Consider the following 25,930-nt stretch of genomic DNA (forward strand, 5'->3'; position numbering starts at 1 on the left):
CCAAAAGTGGCCGAATCAATGTCCTGTACAGCCGAAACATGACCCCCCAACTCCTATACTCAATGTTCTGACCAATAAAGGAAAGCATACCAAAAACCTTCTTCACTATCCAATCTACCTGTGACTCTACTTTCAAGAAGCTATGAACCTGCACTCCAATGTCTCTTTGCTCAGCAACACTCCCGAGGACCTCACTTTTAAGTGTATAAGGACTGTGAAGATTTGCTTTCCCAAAATGCAACACCTTGCATTTATCTAAATTAAAGTCCAACTGCCACTCCTCAGCCCATTGGCCCATCTGATTAAGATCCTGTTGTAATCTGAGGTAACCTTCTTTGCTGTCCACTGCACCTCTTATTTTGGTGTCATCTGTAAACTTACTAATTATACCTCTTATGCTCACATCCAAATCATTTATATAAATGACGTAAAGTTGTGGACCCAGCACCAATCTTTGTGGCACTCACTGGTCACATGCCTCCAGTCTGAAAACCAACCCTCCACCACCACTCTCTGTCTTCTACCTTTGAGCCAGATCTGTATTCAAATGGCAAGATCTCCCTGCATTCCATGAGATCTAACCTTGCTAACCAGTCTCCCTTGGGGAACCTTGCTGAACGCCTTCTGAAGTCCATATAGATTACGGCCACCACTCTGCCCTCATCAATCCTCTTTGTTACTTCTTCAAAAGACTCAACCAAATTTTTGAGACATGATTTCGCACACACAAAGCCATGTTGACTATCCCAAATCAGTCCTTGCCTTTCCAACTACATGTACGTCCAGTCCCTCAGGATTCCCTCCAACAACTTGCTCACTACTGACGTCAAGCTCACAGGTCTATAGTTTCCTGGCTTGTCCTTACCACCTTTCTTAAATAGTGATACCATGTTAGCCAACCTCAAATTTTCTGGCACCTCACCTGTGACTACCAATGATACAAATATCTCAGCAAAGGGCCCAGCAATCACTTCTCTAACTTCCCATAGAGTTCTAGAGTACACCTGATCAGGTCCTGGGAATTCATCCACTTTTATGCATTTCAAGACATCCAGCACTTCCTCCTCTGTAATATGGACGTTTTTCAAGATGTCACCATCTATTTCTCTGCATTCTATATCTTCTATTTCCTTCTCAACAGTAAGCACAGGTGCAAAATACTCATTTAGTACCTACCCCATCTCCTGTAGCTCCACACAAATGCCGCCTTGCTGATCCTTGAGGGTCCCTATTGTCTCCCTAGTTACCCTTTTGTCCTTAATGTTTTTGTAAAATCCCTTTGGATTCACCTTAATCTTATTTACCAAAGCTATCTCGTGTTCCCTTTTTGCCCTCCTGATTTCTCTCTTAAGTATACTCCTACTGCCTTTATACTCTTCGAAGGATTCACTCAATCAATCCTGTCTATACCTGACATATGCTTCCTTCTTCTTCTTAACCAAACCCTCAATTTCTCCAATCATCCAGCATGTCCTAGGATTCCTGAAGAAGGGCTTATGCCCGAAACGTCGATTCTCCTGCTCCTTGGATGCTGCCTGACCTGCTGCGTTTTTCAGCAACACATTTTTCATGTCCTGCACCTACCAGCCTTTCCTTTCATCCTAACAGGAATATACTGTGTCTGGACTCTCGTTATCTCATTTCTGAAGACTTCCCATTTTCTAGCCGTCCTTTTACCTATGAACAATTGCCCCCAAAGTTCTTACCTAATACCATCAAAATTAGCCTTCCACCAATTTAGAACTACAACTTTTATATCTGGTCTATCCTTTTCCCTCACTATTTTAAAACTAATAGAATTGTCGTTGCTGGCCCCAAAGTGCTCCTCCACTGACACCTCAGTCACGTGACCTGCCTTATTTCCCAAGTGTAGGTCAAGCTTTGCACCTTCCTTTGTAGGTACATCCACATACGGAATCAGAAATTTTTCTTGTACACACTTAACAAATTCCTTTCCACCTAAACCCTTCACATTATGGCAGTCCTAGTCTATGTTTGGAAAGTTAAAATCGCCTACAATAACCACCTTTTAATCTTACAGATAACTGAAATCTCTTACAACTTTGTTTCTAATTTCCCTCTGACTATTCGGGCATCTGTACACAATCCCAATAAGGTGATCATCCCTTTCTTATTTCTCAGTTCCACCCAAATACCTTCCCTGGAATTTTTTTCCGGGAATGTTTCTGGGCAGCACTGTGGCACAGTGATGGCATTGCTGCCTCACAGTGCCAGAGACCCGGGTTCAATTCCCATCTCAGGTGATTGCCTGTGTGGAGTATGCACATTCTCCCCATGTCTGCGTGGGTTTCCTCCGGGTGCTCCGATTTCCTCCCACAGTCCAAAAATGTGCAGGTTAGTTGAATTGACCATGCTAAATTGCCTGTAGTGTTAGGTGAAGGGGTAAATGTAGAAGAATGGGTTTGGGTGGGTTGCACTTCAGTGGGTCGGTGTGGACTTCTTGGGCCGAAGGGCCTGTTTCCACACTGTAAGTAATCTAATCTAATATCTTCCCTAAGTACAGCTGTAACGTTATCCTTTATTAAAAATGCCACTCTCCCTCCTCTCTTGCCTCCCTTTCTATCCTTCCTGTAGCATGCCTATCCTGGAACATTAAGCTGCCAGTCCTGCCCATCCCTGAGCCACGTTTCTGTAATTGCTATGATATCCCGGTCCCATGTTCCTAACCATGCCCTGAGTTCATCTGCCTTCCCTTTTAGGCCTCTTGCATTGAAATAAATGCAGTTTAATTTATCTTTCCTAACTTGTTCTCTGCTTTGTCCCTGCATAGTCATATATATATGACATAGTGATACTCAGAATCATTCCTTAGAGACAATATTCCAGACATCACTATCACCATTCCAGTTTTGTCACACTGGAAGAACAGACCTAGCAGAGATGGTGGTACAGTCATATACAGTGGGCAGGGAATTGCTGTGAGAGTCCTCAACATTGACTCAGGATCTCATGAAGTCTCATGGCTTTAGGTTAAACATGGGCAAGGAAACCTCCTGCTGATAACCACATACTGTCCTTTAGCTGTTGAATCAGTCCTCCTCCATGTTGGACAACACTTAGAGGAAGCATTGAGGATGGCAAGGGTACAAAATATACTCTGGCTGGGGGATTTCAGTGTCCACCACCAAGTGTGGCTCAGCAGCAGCACTGCTGATTGAGCTGATTGGGTCCTAAAAGACACAGCTACTAGACGGGAGTGGTGGCAGGTGGTGAGGGAACCAACATCTTTGACCTCACCCTTACCAATCTGCCGATTGGTAAAAACAACCACCACACAGTCCACATTGGGAATAACATCCATCAGGTTCTGTGGCACTATCACCATGCTAAATAGGACAAACTCCAAACAGATCTAGCAACTCAAGGCTAGCCATCCATAAGGCACTATGGCCATTAACAGCAGCCGAATTGTACTTATGGCCTGGCTATCCGATTATGAGAAGAATAATACATAAAAGTAAAGATGTGATGTTTTAATTAAACAGGGCATTGGTGAGACCATATCTCAAATACATTGTGAAACATGATCTCCTGCAAACTAGTTACATCCCTTTTTAAAACTTTGTATGTTTCAATTGTGTCACCTCTCATTCTTCTAAACTCTTATGAGCACAGGCCCAACTTATTCACCTTCTCCTCATTAAAAAATCCTTCCAGCCTTGAAATTACCATAATAAATCTCCTCTGGACTGCCTCCAATGGCAATATATCTTTCCTTAGGTAAGGGGACAAAAACTGTTCACAGTATTTTAAGTGTATTCGAAATAGTGCCATGTATACTTTCAGCAAGATATGTAATTTTGTACTTCATTCCCTTTGAAATGAAAGCCAACATTCCATTTGCCTGCCCCACTACCTGCTAAAGTCATATGCTTCTACCTTGCAGATTTTGGCAGCATTTCTGTATTTAAATAATATTCAGTCCTCTATCCTTCCTGTTCAAATGCATAATCTCATATTTTCCCACACTGTATTCCACCTGGTATTTGCCCACTCACTTAGCTTGCCTATATCTCTTTTTAGACCCTTATGTGCCCCTTACCACTTGCCTTTTCACCAAGTTTGTGCCATTCATAAACTTGGCAGTAATACAGTAATTCCCTCATCCAAGTTATTAATACATTTGTAAATAATTACAGCTCCAACACTCTTTCCTTGTAACATTCCACCAGTTACAGTTTTCCCAGCCTGAAAATGGCCCAGTTCTGCTAACTCTGTGTCTTCTATTAGTCAATCCTCTCTCCATGTTAGCATACCACCCTTAAAATCATGAGCTCTTATCTTATAAAGGAGCCTACATGTGGTATCATATCCATCACCTTTTACAAATCCAAATACATTACAATTTGTAGTTCTTCTTTATTAATCCTGCTTGTTAGCTCTTCAAAGAATTTTACTACATTTGCATCACTTTCCCTTTAATGAAGCTCTGCTGACTCTGCTTAATCATATGATATCTTTCTAAATGCATTGTTATTGCATATTTTCAAATAGACTCAACCATTTTCCCAATTACAGATGTTAAGCTAACTGCCTTACAGTTACTGGTTTTTGAATAAACCTGATACTTTGACAATTTTCCAATCCTCTTCGACTTTTCCAAGATTCTTGAAACATTACAACCAACTTATCCACTATTTCTGTAGCTACTTCCTTCAATATCCCAGAATGTATCACATCAGGTTCAAGAGATTTATTCATCTTTAGCCCCATTAGTTTGCCTCGTACTTTTGCTATAGTAATAGTTTTTGTATTTACTTCTCATCTTTTGCAGCTTGATGAATTAATATTTTTAAAATGCTACCAAATGTGTTCTATTATGAATATTAATGCAAAGTATTTACCCTACTCCTTTCACAATTCTTCACTATTATTTCCCCAGCCTCATTCCTTCAGTGGCTTATGTTCATTTGAGCTGTTCTTTTCCTTTCTTTACATTTAAAGGAGCACTTGCTATTCATTCTGATATTACTTACAGGTTTAATCTCAAAGTTTATTTTCTATTTTGTTGATGGTTTTTTTGGCCACCTTTTTGGTTGAGATAGTAGATTGTAGATAGCCAAGTGAGTGAATGGCTATTGAGGCAAGGTAGAAATGTGGAATTCAATACCCACATAGATCAAAAATGATATTATAGAACGGTGGAACAGGTTTGAGGGATTCAGTGGTCTACTCTGCTCCTATTTCATATGCCAATATTTATTCTAAAATATTTTTACTTGATAGCAACAAGTTACTTAAATTTCTTTTTACATTAGTTGGACTCCTGTTCCAATAGCTACTATTGTCAAATCTATCTGCTGTAAATGCCCCAGACCAAAACTGATTGCAGGAAAATAGCAACACCTGAAGTTCAAATAAAAAAGAGTCACAGAAAGAAAATCAAAGCCCTTGCATCAGAAAACCTACTCCAATAAAGGCCCAATAAAATCTGACTTGTGTTCATCCTTAAAATGAACCTTGTCTTTCAGAAAACAAAATAACAATAAATATCAGCTTGTACTTACCAGTAGCAGCTGACATTTAGTTTGAGTTTTGTGGGTATCAAAAATTTTCCAGCTCTGAACATCAAAAATCTGATTCTTCAAACTTTGAATCTCAACTTCCCCTGCATGATTTAATTCATCAAAAAGAAAATGATATTGAAGGTATATTTAACATTAAAATAGTTAATCAAATTGCCATACTGGAAATCCAAAATACTCAGATAAATGTATGTTTTAAGAAGATTTGTTAGAAATCTTACTTGTCCTTAAATAATTACTTATGTCTGATTTTTTAAGAGCTTGATCAAGATGATTAGAACTTAAACTGGAAAAAAAATTAAACCAATACATAATTAATATATTGATTTGCTTTACACTTAATAATCATGTGTTCTCAAGTACAAAAATATAGGTGTACAGTGAAAGGTTTTCAATGTTGCCACACACAGCACCATCTAGGTACAAGTACATAGGTTAAGAATAGGATAGAAAGAAATAAGCAAAGAGGTGAAAAGTTAAGCATTATAGTCACTCTTGGTATTACATAAAAAAAATAAAATTGCAAGTTAAACACTACAGTTCTTCTTAGCATTAAGTCTTTCTTAAGTGCTTAGCCATGCTGGGACCATACTGCCTACAAGAACCCGATCTCCTCGGCTATGGCATGCGCTGGCTCAATCGCTCCTGCTCTCATCATCACAGCAGATTCACAACCTCCATTGCCTTGTTGGGCTTACTCTTGGGGTCCCAGACCACCAAAGTTCCGATCCAGGCCTTCAGCCACTGCCACACAGCAGACTGCTAAAGCGCCGATTCAGGTGCCATCGTCACCAGTCCTTGACCTTGCCTTTGGTCTGCACACTGGCCTCGCCGCTTGTATTTCATACATGAAGGTTTTTAATTCTATCTTTGTGGCTGTATATTATGTTTTACTCTCTAAGTACTCAGGCTTTCATGTTGAAAATTCTTGGCAGCTAGTTTCTGAAGCTGAATGTTACGGAGGCGAGATCTGCAGTTAATGAGACTGACAACAACCAATAATCTCTGCTAATAGGCACCTCGCTGTGCCCTAGCAAGAATCTTGTCTGGACACCTGGAACTCTGTTAGAAAATTTAAATAGTCATTCCTGACTCGAGGAATGCCTCTCTAGACTTCTCCCATGATTCTCCCAGATTTCTTGCCATAGGCCATAATATTCAAGCCCCTGTAAAGTTTCCATCTATCATCTCTCTCGTGATTCAGTTATTTTCTTTGAACAAAAAAACACAAAGAGCTGCAGATTCTGGAAATCAAAACCAAAAACAGATATTGCTGGAAGATCTCATCCGGTCTGGCAGCATCTGTGGAGAGAAAGCAGAGTTAAATTTTTGGATTCAGTAATCCTTCTTCAGAACCCTTGACACAGCTTTCTCTCCACAGATGCTGCCAGACTTGCTGAGTTTTTCCAGAAATTTCTGTTTCTATTTTCTTTGAACATTTCTCTTTACCAGATTTAAAAGATCAAAGATGTGGGGAAAAAAGTTTGCTTGTTTGACAGACAAGCAATATCCAACTGAGTGATGGGTCTTTTTGCTTTCTAATTGGTAAAGGAAGCAGTGTACCAAAAGAATAATTGATTGCTACTTGTTGGAGCTTGGGGGTATACATTTAGCCATGTATTTCATCACAGTTGTCAAATTTATTGATATAATTTAAAGTCAAATAATTAAAAGAGAAAATACAGAAATAACTTTGCAGTAATAGTGACTGTGAAACTATGATCATTGTTATAAAACCCCATTGAGTTCACCAATGCTCTAAATGAAGGAAAATCAGCCATCCTTATAGGATCTAGCCTATCCAACTCCAGACCTATAGCAATGTGCTTGATTCATAACTGGTGAGAGGTAATTATGGATAAGCAACAAATGCTGTTGTCACCAGCAATCCCCACGTTCCTTGAAGGAATATTGAAAAAAGCTTTGGATCAATACAGCATTCAGGTCTCAGTTATGTCATTAGCAGCCAGCTTCAAGTGTTTTTGACTAGTTGATATGTTGGATAAATTAGTTATGTTGTATGTGGATCGAGAAAATGTTTCACAAAAGGCTTGTTAGAAGAACTCAGGTTGATGGTACAAGAACAGCATGGTTAGACACTTGCTTGATGAACAGGAAACCTAAAGGTTTTGGTCATAAGTGTTGTATAAATTAGAGGTGCATTGAGAATAGCATCCCCAAGATGCTGTTTTATTCTCTCCAATGTTTGTGATTTGAACTTTGATTTAGGGAATATAATTGCAACATTTGTCAAAATAAGAGGTACAAAAACAGGCAGGAGAACTATATATGATTTCAGGCGACAGGCTTACAGAATGATCAGAAAGAAGCAACATAATACAGATATGTGTGATGTAATGCATTTTTGGAGTAACTAAATGAGGAAAACATAGTTGAATAGAAACATACTGAAGAATAAACAGAAGACTTGGGAGTTTAAATACACCACTACATGAAAGGGAAAGATTATCTTTATAATTCAAGCCACAGAATACAAAAGTAAAGTGGGAAGGATATTGAATTTCTGTAAGGATTTTGTGTTTTCCACTGTATCTATGACCAAAACGGTTTCACAGATATTTACACAATTTTTCCAGGATTTTCGTCAAAGTCATGGTGAAGGATCAAGAGAGCAACTGAGGAGCCATTTTCTAGACCACAGCTAGAATGCTATGTTTAGAACTAAATTCCTTTGCAGTGCTCAAAAGTGTGCTTTAGCTGTGAACCCAGAAAAGCATCACTGTCCTAGTTGCAGCAATCAGATATTATTCCAATCTATTTTGCACACCACTTTTTTTTTCCAACCTATATTTTTCCAACAATAATATTTTCAAGTCAAAACATTTTCAGTACTTAGGCTAATCTGATAATACTGCTGAAATAAATGCTCTATTTCAAGTGAGACAATTAACTGAAGTTGCAGTTGGAAAACAAAAGGCCTAATGACACAGTTTAAAGGAGAGCATGGCAGTTTACCCAATGCTCTGATCAATACTTATTCCGAATAAATAACAACAAAAACTGATTCACTGTTTACTTCATTCATTACCTTGTGGACTTTGCAGTGACTGTATGGCCTTTCCACAATTTCCTATTTAACAACAGGGATCAAACATGAAAATGCAAGGTACTTCCTTGTTTATACTTAGGCACAGAGGTTTGTTGCAGGTTCATGCTCACAAGGAACTGGACTGACATGGACAAAATTCATTTCACATGGAATCCTTTTAGCCAGTAGAGAGAATAGACTTCCATTCTATTAGACCGAGCTGAAAGCAAAGATCTCAAAATTAAAAGGCCAACTCTGCACAATGCAAGCATTAATAAAGAAAATCTTTGTGAACTATTTCTTGACCTTCACACAACTTCAACCTAAACTTGAATTTTTATTTTTATTCATTCATGTGATGCGGGTATCGTTGGCTGGGCCAGCATTTATTACCTGCCCTTAGCTGCCCTTGACAAGTTGGTAGGAAGCTGTCTTCTGGAACTGCTGCAGTCTTCATGTTGTGGGTTGACACACAATGCTATTGGTAAGGAAGGTGCTATTGACTAGACCATCACAAAGCAGGCAGCTAGGCGCCTGTTTAACTTTTGCTAGTGGTCAAACACATGTGGTAACAGTTTAGATCCCTTGTCCAGGTTCAAATTCCATCTGCTCCAGAGGTATAAGATAATACATTTAAACAGGCTGATTACTAACATCTAAAAACCTACTTGAAAGGGTCTTTTGGTGCAGTATTAGCATCGCCATGAGGACCAGGATGCCTGAATTGGAATCCCACCTTCAATAGATTAGTGTAATACCACCTCTGAGCAGGTTGATTAGAAAATATCCACTATCCACCTGAAGTACTTTAGTGGTGTAATGGTAGTGTCCCTATCACTGGGTCAGAAGACCCAAGCTGAAGATTCACCAGCTCCAAAGATATGCCAAAATTTGTCAGACCAGTTAATTTAAAACAAAATACTGATCTTATTTTTCATGGACCCAAAATCAGTCAAGACACATTAAAAGCTGACAGTCTATTTCTGAGAATGTTGACTGATAAAATCAGTTCCAAAGTCTTTACAGAGGCTCTCAGAGGCTGGACAAGAAAGAAATTGGCCAATTGTACATTCCAAAGCATATTTTAGCTAATATTTACCAAGTAAAGTTCTTCCTTTATGCTTCAGTGTTTTCATTGTCAATAACATTAACTTTGAATGATATTAATATTTACAGAGCAAAATCTAAGAACGGGGGACGATGTTTACGAGAAAAGCTGGACAGACTGGGACTGAACTTACCAGCTGGCAGACGAAAAGCAGCTAATGTCACCTTGCTCACTTCACTGGTTGAAGGTAAGGGCAGCGTTCAGAAAGAATTGGTGCCTTTAATTTATTGATGCCAATCGTAAGTTTCCCTTTATGTTTTGAGAGTTTGTTAAGGTACTTTGAAAGTTTTACTTCAGCAGTAGAGAGATAATTATCTGTTGAGTGCCTTGAGTGTTGAGTGTTGAGGGAAGAATAATCAGTAAAGCACAGACTATAACAATAAAAATACTGGACCAAATTTTAGTCGCTGAAGACTTTTTGATTCCTCCTTACATAAATCTTCCAACTGGTATATTTGGCTCATTCTTCCAGAATTGGCAAAAATATTAAGTTATTGCATTTTACTATTTTTTAGGAAACTAGAACAGATAAATATAACACTGATACGTGAAATCACAAAAGAGATGAATTCACTTAAAATTAAATATATTGAATAAACTAATGGTGTTAACCAGATGAAGAAAGGTGATTTAACTCCCTTCTTTTTGCACCCCCATCTCCCTTTGATTCCTCACCTCAGCAGTTGTAAAGTTTATAGATGTCTTTGATTTTTCATTGATTATTTATTTTTCCAATTTGCCTTTTCACCCAATGTTGACTTCTGATAAATTGAGAACAACATGACTGTTTCCAGCTATTGTGTTACAATTTCACTTCTCCCTGCTCTGACACTGAAAAGCAGCTGTTGAAAATGGTTCTTTTGAATATTCTCAAGTCCAGCTCTTCTGTCTTTACAATCTGCACGGTTGCAGGCAGCCAATGATATTCAATATGAGTACTTATTACACTCATCTGAATTAAAACAGGAGATGAAGATTTCTGAATGCATACTCAATTGCCTGGTTTAAATGTTTTTAGATCAAATGGTAATGTTAGTTCTGATAGTTTCATTTATTCCACATTAGTCTACTGGACTTGCCTCAATTTCTTATCAAGTGATTTCACAGACATTTTCGAACCATTTTTGCCATTTTCTTGGAATAATCTTTTGCCGTTGAAAGGTATCAGGTATAGAAATCAGACAAGTGTAATTAAAATTCAATCGCCCATATTTACCTGTGTAATAGCATGAGAATTGTTGAAAGAAAATAAATATTTTATTTAAGTTTTTATCTTGCACTCATCAGGACATTCACAAGAATAAAAATTCAAAGGATAAATGATACTTATACAACATGAGAGAAACGTATTAATTGGTCAGTGAGTGATTTTTGACTTGTAGAGGTGTTGCCAAGGTGAATTCACCTATTAATGCTGATTGACAGTGTACAGCCAGGCCAAGTTTAAATTTTAAACAGGGCAGATTGACTCTAATTGATTAGTGCATTCCACAGAGAAATGAATGAGTGAATGTTTGTCACTTATTTTATTGTGTCGAAACAGGTACAGTGAGGGCTGTCATCCTTTCCACCTGCAAAGAACATGGTTATGTGTATTAATATATGTAGCTTCCAGTCACTAGCATGTACACCATATTGCAAACCTGATGGAAAATCTGAATTAGTTGTCAGCATAATTCGTTGCAAATTCAGAATTATCGAACAAAACAATCAAAGCCATTCTGGAGAATAATTGGATAAGCTGATCAGGTTATGTCTTATATATATATTATGCAAGCTAATCAAAAAGTCTTAAGAAGGTTACTCTTGATCCTGAAAAATACCCAATCTGCCTCAGATAAATGTATTTCAAACAATGAAGCAATAAGTGAAGCTGATTGATTCATGCTGCTACAGTGTAGAAGCAACAAAAGTGGTTGTTGCTGCTTACAGGCTGTTTCCATCAATTCAAAAAATCTTTCTGCCTGTCACACAAATTAGTCGTCTGGCAAATATATTTCAGTGTCATGTGATGCCAGGTCTGAAGCCATACCTCCCAAAGACTGGTAGATTGTATCAAAGAAACATGTCCCTTTCAAGATACTTTGTGTATCCAACCAACACAATTTCACAATGCACACATCTAATGTATCCAGCATTAGATGTGATTCTGCAAGTTGACAGCCTTTCTGGATGATCCTGAATATATAAGGCATTATGGTATAGTGAGAGTGATTGCCAATGACATCAAGGCTGCATTTGACTGAGTGTGGCATCAAGGAGCCCTTGCAAAATTCAAGTCAATGGGATTATCACTCTCCACTCTCCACAAAAGTAGGTGATTGCGATTGTTGGAAGTCAGTCATTTCAACTCAAGGACATCTCTGCAGAAGTTCTTCAATTTCCTAGATCCAACCAGTTTCAGCTGTTTCATCAATGACCTTCTTCCATCAGAAGGTGGGATGTTCACAAAATGGTGATTGCCCAATATTCAGCACCATTTACGACTGCTGAGATACTGAAGTGGTCCATGTCCAAATGCAGCAAGACCTGGACAATATTAAAGTTTGGGTTGACAAGTAGCAAGTAACATTCATGTCATCTCAAGTTCTAGGCAATGACTATAGCCAATAAGCGAGAATCTAACCATTGTCCTTTGACATTCAATGGTCTCACTATTGCTGAATCCCACATTATCAACACCCCAGTGGTTACCATTAACCAGGCACTTAACTGGAATGACCATATAAATAATGTGAGCAGATCAGAAGCTTCAAATACTGTAGCGAGTAACTCGCCACTTGACTTCCCAAAACATGTCCACCATCTACAAGGCACATGTCAGAAATGTGGTGGAACAATATCCACTTGTCTGCGTGGGTGCAGCTCCAACAAGACTTGTAAAGCTTGATACTATCCAGGACAAAGCAATCTGCTTGATTGGCACCACATCCACAGGCAATTTTAAAGTTCTGTACTGCCAAGCATTTATTAACAGGACTGGATGAACAATTCTAAGGCTTCAGCTAAAGCTGTGAGTATTGGTGGAATTCAAATTCAGTTCTTCAGTCTGGAATATCAAGCTAGACTTGCTGACAATAACCATGAAAAGTAACATTGTTTTTTGCAACAATCAAACTAGTTCACTGATGTCTTTTAGGGAAGGAGATTTGCTGTGCATGCCTAGCCACATGTGACTGTAAGCTTATTGAAATGTGGTTACCACTTAAATACCCCAGCGCTGAACTCAAAGGTAATTGAGCAAGTAATACTTCCCTTGATAGTGACACTTACATCCCATGGAACAAAAAAAATTCTGCTTCTCTTCACTTTTCCCTATTTCCCTCTTTCCATACTCAGTAACAGCCATGCATACCATCCATAAGATGCACTACAGAAATTCTCAAGAGCTCTTTAGAAAGCAACTTCTAAACATATGACTATCACCATCGAGGAGGCTAGTGGCAGCAGATACATGGGAACACCACCATCTGCAACTTCCCCTCACAGCCTCTCACCATCCAAACTTGGAAAGCTATTGTTGTTCTTTAGCATTGCTGAAAGGCATGTTTTCCTTTCAAATTTGTCGTTTTCGTAGAATCACTGATAAGTGCAAGACAAAGTGCTCCAACAAAATGTCCTTTTTCTACAATGCTCAAATCCTGTGGTACCAAATGACTATCATACCACTAATCAAACTCAAAGAAGATACCTGGTCCAAATGTATTACACCCACACATTTTAAAAAGAATCTAAGGCCAAGATAGCAGTGGCATTACTCCACATATTTAATAATTCATTTAAAAATGTATAATACACAAAGAATGTTAGATTGCTCGTGTATTATTATGTTTAAAAAGTGGAATCAAGGAATTGTCAATCAGTTGACTTAACATTGAAAAAGGAAAAAGAATGGAATCCCTATGAAGAAGAGAATAGAAGAACAACTAGAAACCAAAACAAAATGAATAATCTGCATGGATTTTAGAAATGAAAATCTTGCTTTAATGATCTGATTGATTTTTTTTTCCAACAGCTAACAGCAGTAGTTGTCAATGTTAATGCAGTGGATACATTTTTCTTTTCTGTTTTTTCCAAAGGATCTTTAGTAATGTGCCTCATATTAGATTATAGAATAATGACAGAGAACGTGGATTGAGGGGACAAGGAGCAAAATGGATTCTTAGCTGGCTGAAAGACAGAAATTAGACAGAGAGAGTTAAGTTATTTACAATGGCAGTGCTGGGATAAATTGTGTTTATAATTAATATTAATGATTTGGGCTTTGGAATCAAGAGTACTCTGTTTAAATTTGTGAGTGGCATTAAATTAGAATATAGTCAACACTGAGGAGGAGCAAATTATCGAGGGCATTACTAAGTTTGAAGTATTGTCAAATAATTGGCAAGTAAAGTTCAACACAGTTGAGTGAGAAGTAGTACATTTTGATAACATTAAAAGGATGGAGAGTAACTGGAAGGAAAGCAGAGAAGGAAGACACAATGATTGACAAGCGGGGAATCCTTCATTTTAAAAATAGGACTGAGGGCCAATCTCATAGATACATTCATAATTATGATTTTTTTCACAGGAGTAGCTACAGAAAGAATGTTTCCTTTTCTGGAAAAGAGCATAACTACATGAGTGGCCATGAGAGTTCAAAACAAACTTGTTCACTCAAAGTATGGTGAGAATGTGAAACTCATAACTGTTCTGTCACAGGGTAAACCCCGTGCTTAATTTAAACCAGCAACACAGAAAAAACTGATCCCGTGCAGTAATCTGTGAAAATTCGAGAGGCCAAGAACTAGTTAAAGTAAAAAGAAAACAACTTTATTTCTTAAAGTAAAACAGAGAATAATTAACTAACAACTATTTAGAACTCCTTCCTCTAACCTATCTTTTACCTTCCCTTCTTTAATACTAGTCCAATAACTGCCCCCCCATTAAGATTTACCAACAATTCAAGTTTGCAAAACTAGCCAGCCATCGAATCTTCTATTTGGATCTTTCTCTGTGTTCTTTGTTTCTTCTCAGGGATTCTGCTTCACAGGCCACTGATCAATAAAGGAATCTTTAAAAGAGCTATTCTCCAGGCACTCCACAGATGCTGATGGCTTGGCAGTTCTCCTTCAACTGTTCAATTTTCCCTGGTCTTACACCACCAAAGCATCGGATTATGTCATTGACATTTAAGATTGTCAATGAAATTGTCAAATTCAAACTTTATTAGAGTTTGGTATTTTTCGGGGTATAATTTAAGCTGATTGGCCTAATTCAAATTTGTTTTTGTCTTCAGGCAACCAGCTACCCTAGCTCCTGGACCACATGTTACATTATTCAGAACAGTTGGTGCTGTCAGTAGTTCTGATAGCTTTTAACTCTCTTAAAGGTACAGTACATCCACATTTTCATAATACCTCACCCCTTAAGAAAAAAATGAACCATCATAATGAAAAGATAGTTTCATTGGTTTTCTATTCTTTAAATGCATTACCTGAACATACAGATAACTTTAATATAAGTTCACCTTAACTTCTTCCCATATACCTATAATATATAAAACATTAAATAAATAAAAATCTCATCTAAACTTTTTCAGTTAAATCCATGATAATGCATCTACGATTACATTCTTATGACCCGCAACATGTATGGTTTTTAAATTAAAAGTCTGCAACATAAGACTCCAACAAAATAGTCTCATATTCTTGTCTTTAAAGTGTTCTAAGAATGTAAATGGATTGTGATCCGTGTACACAACCGTCATACACATTAAAATGTTGTAGGGGCAGTACCAAATTCAACAACTCTTTTTCGATTGTGGAGTACTTCCTCTGGTGCATGTTGATCTTTTTCAAAAAGTAACCAATTGGCAGTTCAATCCCATCCTCAGCTTCCTGAAGGAATACAGCTCCAACTCCAATGTCACTAGCATCGATGGCAACTTTAAAAGGTTATGAAAAGCTTGTTGTAGCTAAAACCGGTGTGGTAATTAATATTTACTTCAAATGTTTGAACGCCTCCTGTCATGGTTCTGTCCACCAAGACTTTGTGATCTTCTTCAGCAAATCAGTTAACGGTAGCACCACACTGCTGAGGTTTGGAACAAACTTCCGATACAATCCAATGGGTCCTAAGAATCGAAACACCTCTTTCTTCGAGGTTGGTCGTGGAAATTCCTCAATAGCCTTTGTCTTTGCGTTCCATGGGGTCAACCTTCTATAACCGATGTTATGTCCTAAAAATGCCACCTCTGATTTCGTGAATTCAGTTTTATTTAAGTTTATCACCAGTTTTGCTTCTCGTAGTCATTTAAAGAGTCCTGCCAACTGTACCATGTGATCTTTCCAGGACTTACTAAAGATCACTGCATCGTCCAAATACGCTGCACAGTTTATTAACCCAGGCACAATTCTGTTTATGAGTCTTTGGAATTTGGCGGGTGTGCTCTTCATTCCAAAGAGCATCACTTTAAACTGATACAGCCCATTTGGGGTTACAAACACAGAAACTTCTTTCATCATCTCTGATAAAAGGTACCTGCATTAAATCCAACTTGGTGATGTAACTGGCTTTTCCAACTTTCTCAATACAGTTGTCTAATCTAGGAATTGGATATGAGTCCAATTTTATAACGGTGTTGATCTTCCGATAATCCATCAGAATCGTTCAGTCCCATCAGTTTGGGAACTAAGACGATCGGCGAACTCCACTCGCTTTGGCTTGGTTTGTTGCTGTCCTTGTCAAGCATGGCCTCCACCTCCATCTGGACCTATCTGGCTTTAAAAGGATTAAACCGATAGGGTTGTTGTTTTATCGGAGCAGTATTCCCATGTCTACTTCACTAGCATTAGTCCTCCCCATCTGATTCTTACATATGTCCTTATATTGCAGTAACAAATCTTTTAACTGTGTTCTATGCTCCTGAGACAGATAGCATACTAACCCAACCAACTCCTCAAGGACTCCTTCATTTCTAAATGTACTTTGAGACACATCAAAATCCATATCATCTGGATTTGATTCCTCACTCTATGGTGCAGTAACTAACATCTGTTTCTCCAGTTCATTCTCTCTAGTATAATACAGTTTCAACATGCTCACATGGCATACCCAATACCTTTTTCTCTATGTGGTAACTTTACTGGATAGTTCACCTGTCTCAACTTTTTCTCAATTTCATAGAGACCATTAAACCTGGCTTTGAAGGGATCTCCTATCACTGGTAACAGTACTAACACGTCATCCCCTGGGGAAAATGTCTGAGTCTCAGAGCTTTTATCTGCAACCTGTTTCATTCTATACTGTGCCCTCTTTAGGTACTGTTTAGCTAACTCACCTACTCGATTTAGTCTCTCCCTCATCTCCAATACATAATCTAAATGTAAGATCTCTGACGTTCGTCCTGTCCATTTTTAAAAATTAATTTCAAAGAGTCTCTCACTTCATGACCGAATATTAGCTCAAAGGGAGTGAACTGAGTAGATTCATTTGGGTTATCTCTCATGGCAAATAATACAAATGGGATACCTTTATCCCAGTCAGTCAAGTAGTCCGGACAGTACGCTCTCAACATGGTCTTCAAGTCTGATGCCACCTTTCTAAAGCTCTCTGGGATTCAGGATGATACATACTAAATTTAAAGTGCTATATACCTAAGCTATCCATAACCTCCTTAAACAGCCTAGCAGTAAAATTTGACCCTTGGTCCGACTGGATCTCTCTGGGTAGCCCATACTGTGTGAAGAAAGCTACTAACTCCTCTACTACCTTTTTTGCCTTGATACTCCATAATGGAATTACCTCTGGAAACCTGGTAGACACATCCATTATGGTTAACAAGTACTGGTTCCCATTTTTAGTTCTCGGGAGGGGAACTACACAATCAAATATAACCCGTGTGAAAGGTTCTTCAAATGCAGAAATTGGTAACAAAGGTGCTGGTTGTACCACCAAATGTGGCTTACCTACCATTTGACAAGTATGGCATGTACGTCAAAATTTAACCACATTCTTGTGCATTCCAGGCCAATAACAATGTTTTTGTACCTTTGCCTGAGTCTTCCGTACTCCTCGGTGACTTCCTGCAGGTAGTTCATGTGCTACCTGTAACACTTGCTGTCTGTATGCTACTGGCAACACAATCTGGTGCATTTTGGCCCATTTCTTCTCTGCACTAACCTGCCATTTCTGTCTTAGGATTCTACCTTTCAGATAACAACTCTCCAGAATATTCTCTGCTGTATTTTCAGAGTACGCATCCACATACATATCTTTTATCACCTTGTCTTGCTGTTGCAAGTTTCTTAGTCTTTCAGGCGTAAACACTTCTGTCTGACCTTCTGCCTGTTCAGGTTTTTCTGCACCATTATGTCAAACGGGGTATCCACTAACTAAACCTTAATTCCTTCATCTTTCTCTTTACTTTTCACTTTGTGCTGTGACTTATGTTAGTGGGATCTGGTTAAAACACAGTTTGGGAGAATACCAGGATATTTCTGTTTTAACTCCTTGGTTTCTTGGTCATCCTTGAGCTTCTCCACAATAAGGGCTGTCACTTCCACCTTGGATCCTACCAAATCATTCCCAAGATAAAACTGAATTCCTGGAACTGACACTCTGTCAACTATTCCCACTGTAAATTCTCCAGTCTTGAGTTGACACTCCAACCTGATCTTATATAGGGGAGCACTAAATTTTTATCTATCTATCCCACAAATTACCACACTGTTGGGTAACAGATCAGAAAGAGTGCATATTAGCTCATCCCTTACTATCAGTGACTGGTTAGCTCCTGTATGTTGTAAAATTACAACGTCTTGTCCTTCTCACCCTGTTCTTTCTGAGTAAAGTTTACCCACAGAGGCCAATTCTTTGGAGAGATCAGGTACTAACTCCATACCCAGCCCCTGCCTAGGCTGTGCATTCTCCTGCAGCTCCTCAGCTTTTCTTGGGGTCTCCTTTACTACCTCCACTAATGCCACTGGCTTAGTTTCTTTTATCACATCTTTTCCCACAGCACCTTTCTTTAACGACTTGCACTGTGACTTTACGTGTCCCACTTTCTGGCAGTGAAAACACCTTTTTCCAGTGCCTTTCTGTAATTTTCTGTGTCCTATTCCATTAGAGTAAAAACACCTGAGGCCTTTCACGTCATGCCTACCCTCTTGGGCTTTGTTTTTATCCTATGGTAATTTCTTATAAATGGTCTCTACTCTTGGCTTCATAGTGTAGGGTATCCCCTTCTCCCAAGTTCTATCCCTTACAAGATGAAATTCTAGGTAAAAACAATGACTTCAGATGCTGGAAACCAGATTCTGGATTAGAGTGGTGCTGGAAAAGCACAGCAGTTCAGGCAGCATCCGAGGAGCAGGAAAATCAGGATGAAATTCTGGCCGGAAGCTTGTCTTATGCACCAAAATGTACTCAACTGCTCATTTTGCTGCCCTTCTCACTTCCTGAACTTTCTGTTCCTCCACGTGGATTCTTACTATCTTTGGAAGTGAATTTTTAAACTCTTCCAGCAGAATAATCTCTCGTAGAGCCTCAAAGGTCCTATCTATTTTCAAAGCATGCACCCATTGATCAAAATAATTATGTTTAATTCTTTCAAATTCAACATAAGTCTGACCTGGTTCCTTCTTTGTGTTTCTGAACCGCTCTCTGTATGCTTCTGGTTCCAATTCATAAGCACTTAAAATAGCCTGTTTAACCTCTACATAATCTCTTGACACCTCATCTGTCAGCGCACCAAATACCTCACTAGCCCTGCCTACCAGTTTAGTCTGAACTAGCATTACCCATAAATTGTCGGACCACTCATCTGCCTCACCAATTTTTCAAATGAAATAAAGAAGGCTTTAATCTATTTCTCATCAAAATGTGGCAGAGTTTTGATATATTTCTATATATAATGACCTTCTGTTTTAACCTCCATCCTGTTAACTTGACTTTGCTGACTAAGTAGCAACTTCTCAAGTTCAAATTCTCTTCATTTCTCTCTCTTCTCTCTCCTTTTCTTCTCTCTCTTTGCTCAGCTAAAAACCTTCTCTCTCTCTCTCTCTCTCTCTCTCTTTCCTCTCTTCTTTGTATCTTTCTCTCTCTCCCTCTCTTTCTCTTTGTTTATCTTCTAACTCCATTTTCCTCTCTTGTAATTTAAGTTTTTCTACCTGTACTGCACTGTCTGTTTCTCTGACACATCTAAGTGTTTGAGTAATTCGCTTACAATTTCAGCTTTACAACTTCAGCTATTCAGTCTTTGGTTAAACCCAAATCTAACTTATTTGCTAATTCTAAAAGTACGGCCTTTTTCTTTCCTTCTAAACTTTCTTGGCAAATTTGAAAATCATCTTCAAATCCAAGAACCCCTTTAGCAATTTTCAGAGCCATTTCTCGCACTTTTAATTTAATCAACCACAAGTCACCAAAATTAAACAAATTGTCTCACCTACATTTTATTTAAAGATCGAGGACACTAACCTGCAAGAGTTTAAATCTGCTGGGATTTTTCGTACCCCTAAATCTATTCAAATCTGTTTAAACCAGTTCATATCCTGACCATGAGGCCCCAAACTGTTCTGACACGGGGTAAACACCCGTGCTTAATTTAAACCAGCAACACAGAAAAGATTTAACCTGTGCAGTAATCTGTGAAAATTCAAGAGGCCAAGAACTAGTTAAAGTAAAAATTAACAATTTTATTTCTTCAAGTATAACAGAGAGTATTAACTAACAACTATTTACAACTCCTTCCTCTAACCTAACTCATGCCTCCCCTTCTTTAATACTAGTCCAATAAATCCCTCCCCCAATTAAGATTTACCAAAAAATCAAGTTTACAAAACCAGCCAGCCATCAATTCTTCTATTTAGATCTTCCTCTGTGTTCTTTGTTTCTTCTTAGGGATTCTGCTTCACAGGCCATTGATCGATAAGGGTATCCTTAAGGGAGCTATTCTCCAGGCGGTCTGCAGATGTCATTGACTTCGCAGTTCTCCTTCAACTGTTCAATTTTCCCCAGTCTTATACCCCCAAAGCATTGGATTGTATCATTGAGTTTTAAGCTTGTCAATATACTAAATTCAAACTTGATTGGAGTTTGGTATTTTTCAGGGTATAATTTAAACTGATTGGCCTAATTCAAATTTGTTTTCATCTCCAGGCAACCAGCTACTCTAGCTGCCAGACCACATATAACATTGCATCTTATTCAAAACACTTGGTGCTAGCAGGTAGTTGTGCTAGCTTTTAACTCTCCTAAAGGTACAGTACACCCATGTCTTCACAACACTACCACGGCATGGGTGAAACAGTGTAGATTCAATTCAGGGGAAAATAGACAAGCATATGTGAGGGAAAAGGGAACAGAGAGTTAAGCTGATAAATATAGATGAGGAAAGGTGTAAAGACATTGGAGTTGAGCAACATTGACTCGTTGAACTGAGTCAATGGATACAATGGATGGAATTTTCCTCTCCATAGAGATGACAAAAGAAATGGGGAGAAGGGAAAGCAGTTGACAAAGTTACACCTGGTGAGATACATGTCCCATTCATTACAGCATAATCAATTAAAATGAGGCAAGAATATCTGTTGGGGACTTTCCTGATTTGCACCAATCGAAGCCTTAAGTGAGTAATTAATAACCACTTAAGGGCCTCAACTCTCACTATCCGAATAGTGTAGCTTCTCTGCAGACAAAGAAGGTGGTCAGTTTTTGATTGGGAGACCTGTCTGTCAGATTACTGGTGCATGGCCTTCAATCGTACCATTCAAGAGTATATCAGAAGGATGATTAGGGGAAAAGGCATGTGAAAGCATCTTATTCTCTCTGCCCTTGCCATTCCTCTCTTCATAACTCCCATCCTATTAAGAAAAATCACTTCTTGCAATTGGAATCTCCCACACTACCACCCTTCACCCCCACCCTCACCCTAGGAGTTAACCTTGACCAGTGTTCTTTAGGAACGAAAGGTTTTCAGTCTCTGCTCAGCCAGCAGCTTGTGCAGACCTGGACTGCCAGTGTTGAGGCCTGTGAAATGCTGAGAAACTCCCTAAGTTCTGCATTCCCGCTGTTAATGAGCTGATTGGCACATGATAGCTCAGGTTATCGAGGGGGCGAGCTAGTGTGGTAATTGAAAACAGGCCCTCTTTCACACTTCGTTGCAAAAAAGGAAACTCATGCAATATGTAATCCTATGTAAATTGTCAACTTCACTGTCAAACCTGACCCAAATGCATCAAGATCTTTTCAAGATGCCAAATATTATGCACAAATTCTGTGAATTTCTTCTCTTTGCCATCCACTCCCAGTGCATCATCTTTATGTGCTGTTGTTTTATGAGTAGTCTGTTTCATACTACGCTTCTTGGTTAAGTATGGAGACAAGAAAAACAAGTATAAGCTAAGTATGTAGTCTGAGTAATGAGTAATAGGCTATGTGTATAAAATAGGAAAAGTAAACCATTCAAACCTCCAGGACAAAAAACCAGAGAACTTGCAAGAAATGTAGAAACTTGCAAAATATGTTAAATTCTATATTAAAGGTACAAATTTATAATTAATAACCAAACATATTTTGAATTTCAGCTCTAAAATGATCTTGATGGAGCCATGGTACCATGCTTTTTTCCCTCTGTAACTTCTGGCTGTGAATGTGGTGATTGTAAAGTCCCTTCTATGGCTGGGATCTAATGCCAGGAAATGAAGAAAATGCATCATAAAATATAATGTCTATCAGGGTTCCATAGCAACCCTGGATGAAGGGGCATTGATACACTCATGATATCTAACATTTCTGATACCCTTTGCAGAATTTAAAATTGATGAAAAGACAGTTGTGCCTTGCAAATGGTTATGGACGTCACTGGTGCCCAGCTATGCTGTTGTAAGTTAGTTTTTCTCCGCGCCCAACTAATTTCAAGATTGCTGGCCAGGGATGCCCATCATTACCCACTTGAGATAATCAAATGCCCTGATGCTAAATATAAAGTGCTTAAATGCACAGATATAGATGGCAGAATGCTTACCTTGCTGCATTTCTGCTGTTGGGCCAGGAATATACAAATCTTTAGATTGATTGAGCCACAATATGAAACATTAATCGAGTGGAAGAATAATCATTGGTTACTGAGAACATTAAAACTCTCAAGATTAAGAGTGACCATGAAATTAAAGACAATAGAATTGTTGAAACAGTAATTAATTGATGTGGTGGCAGAGTTAGGACACCAGATATTAGCTTTTACAGGCTAAGTAGTTATTTTTCACCCTGACATTCTGACATTCACATTATTTTCAAAAGTAATGTCAAATATGTGTTAAAACGTCCCTGAGATTTCCTGGTGCTGAATGCTAACCGTCATTGTAAGCAATTTATTCCTTTATACTGGCAATGGTAAATTTATGGTCAAACAATAACATCATTAAAGTAAGTCAAGTAAAAGGGATTTTCCTTCTATAAACATTATGGGTGAAATTTTCTGCTCCCTTGCATGTTGTGAACAATGATGAGAAAGATGGGACAATATGGTGAAAACTGAAACATCAGATTCTCATCAAGAAAATAATTCTACTGAGGGTGTAAGTGGCAAGTTTTGGATCTGCGAGTGAGCTGTGACATTATTTCAATGCATTTATATCGGATTATTGGCTAAACCCATTAAATTTCTGTATAGCTCCTAATTATAGAGTCATAGAGATGTACAGCATGGAAACAGACCGTTCGGTCTAACATGTCCAAGCCGACCAGATATCCCAACCCAATCTAGTCCCACCTCCCAGCACCCGGCCTATATCCCTCCAAACCCTTCCTAATCATATACCCATCCAAATGCCTCTTAAATGTTGCAATTGTACCAGCCTCCACCACATCCTGTGGCAGCTCATTCCATATACCACCCCCTGCGTGAAAACGTTGCCCCTTAGGTCTCTTTTATATCTTTCCCCTTCACCCTAAACCTATGCCCTCTAGTTCTGGACTCCCCGATCCCAGGGAAAAGACTTTGTCTATTGATACTATCCATGCCCCTCATAATTTTGTAAATCTCTATAAGGTCACCCCTCAGTGTCCGACGCTCCAGGGAAAACAGCCCTAGCCTGTTCAGCCTCACCCTATAGCTCAAATCCTCCAATGCTGGCAACATTCTTGTAAATCTTTTCTGAACCCTTTCAAGTTTCACAACATCTTTCCAATAGGAAGGTAACCAGAATTGTACGCAATATTCCAACAGTGGCTTAACCAATGTCCTGTACAGCCGCAACATGACCTCCCAACCCTCAATAGTCTGACCAATAAAGGAAAGCATACAAAATGCCTTCTTCACTATCCTATCTACCTGCGACTCCACTTTTAAGGAGCTATGAACCTGCACTCTAAGGTCTCTCTTTGTTAAGCAACACTCCCTAGGACCTTACCATTAAGTGTATAAGTCCTGCTAGGATTTGCTCTCCCAAAATGCAACACCTCACATTTATCTGAATTAAACTCCATCTGCCACTTCTCAGCCCACTGGCCCATCTGGTCCAGATCCTGTTGTAATCTGAGGTAGCCCTCTTCGCTGTCCACTACACCTCCAATTTTGGTGTCATCTGCAAACTTACTGACTGTACCTCTTATGCTCGCATCCAAATCATTTATGTAAATTACAAAAAGTAGAGGACCCAGCACCAATCCTTGTGGCACTCCACTGGTCACAGGCCTCCAATCTGAAAAACAACCCTCCACCACCACCCTCTGTCTTCTACCTTTGAGCCAGTTCTGTATCCAAATGGCTAGTTCTCCCTGTATTCCATGAGATCTAACCTTTCCACTCAGTCTCCCATGGGGGACCTTGTCAAACGCCTTATTGAAGTCCATATAGATTACATCTACTGCTCTGCCCTCATCAATCCTCTTTGTTACTTCTTCAAAAAACTCAATCAGATTTGTGAGACATGATTTCCCATTGACAAAGCCATGTCGATATCCATAATCAGTCCTTGCCTTTCCAAATACATGTACATCCTGTCCTCTGGATTCCCTCCAACAACTTGCCCACCACTGAGGTTAGACTCACCGGTGTATAGTTCCCTGGCTTGTCTTTACCACCCTTCTTAAACAGTGGCACCACGTTTGCCAACCTCCAGTTTTCCAGCACCTCACCTGTGACTATCGATGATACAAATATCTCAGCAAGAGCCCAGCAATCACTTCTCTAGCTTCCCACAGAGTTCTCGGGTACACCTGATCAGGTCCTGGGGATTTATCCACCTTTAACCGTTTCAATTCATCTAGCACTTCCTCCTCTGTAATCTGAACATTTTGCAAGATGTCACCATCTATTTCCCTACAGTCTATATCTTCCATATCCTTTGCCGATGCAAAATATTCATTTAGTATCTTCCCCATTTTCTGTGGCTCCACACAAAGACCATCTTGCTGATCTTTGAGGGGCCCTCTTCTGTCCCTAGTTACCCTTTTGTCTTTAATATATTTATAAAACCCTTTGGATTCTCCTTAATTCTATTTGCCAACGCTATCTCATGTCCCCTTTTTGCCCTCCTGATTTCCCTCTTAAGTATACTCCTACTTCCTTTATACTCTTCTAAGGATTCACTCGATCTATCCTGTCTATACCTGACATATGCTTCCTCCTTTTTCTTAACCAAACCCTCTATTTCTTTAGTCATCCAGCATTCCCTATACCTATCAGCTTTCCCTTTCACCCTGACAGGAATATACTTTCTCTAGATTCTTGTTATCTCATTTCTGAAGGCTTCCCATTTTCCCTTTACCTGCGAACATCTGCCTCCAATCAGCTTTCGAAAGTTGTCTGCTGTTGCCATGAAAGTCATCGCAGTTAACTGACAGCAATAGCAACTCCACCTTCACCACATTGTCTCTGCATACTCCATAGCCACCACACTTCTCCACACTTTGCCCACCCAAATGTTCTACCAACCCCACAACATAATCTTGGCTGCTTTCAGACCAACTCACATATACTTCATAATTTGGTTTGGAACTCAGAAGCACTTACAACACTCAGTAGTACTGCACTTCTTAAAAGCAAGTAACCTGACAGTCATTGTAGATGCTATTTAAACAGCTGTTTTTTCAAATAGCAGTAGAAACTAGTTACAGGTAACCTGGATCCAGCGGGCTATGTACAAATAGAGTTTTGGCCAACAACAAGTCGCTGATTGGTCTGTGGACTAGTGACCAGCTATTGATGACAATGGCCTTCCTTCTGCAACAATTGTGTGA

The 25,930-nt window shown here is 39.0% G+C and overlaps 1 protein-coding gene across 1 annotated transcript in view; it reads left to right on the plus strand.

Moving 5' to 3' along the window:
• The window catches only part of tfap2d (transcription factor AP-2 delta (activating enhancer binding protein 2 delta)), a 125,320-nt gene that overhangs the window by 45,193 nt on the left and 54,197 nt on the right, over positions 1-25,930 (plus strand). Inside the window, exon 5 of the mRNA XM_043687491.2 lies at positions 9,772-9,890. Coding sequence (XP_043543426.1) covers positions 9,772-9,890 — 119 coding nt within the window. The remainder of the gene's footprint in view (positions 1-9,771; positions 9,891-25,930) is intronic.

This window comes from Chiloscyllium plagiosum, unplaced genomic scaffold (assembly GCF_037043375.1).
Source record: "Chiloscyllium plagiosum isolate Xiang-an unplaced genomic scaffold, Cpla_swu_hap1 HiC_scaffold_3, whole genome shotgun sequence".
NCBI classification, from domain to species: domain Eukaryota; kingdom Metazoa; phylum Chordata; class Chondrichthyes; order Orectolobiformes; family Hemiscylliidae; genus Chiloscyllium; species Chiloscyllium plagiosum.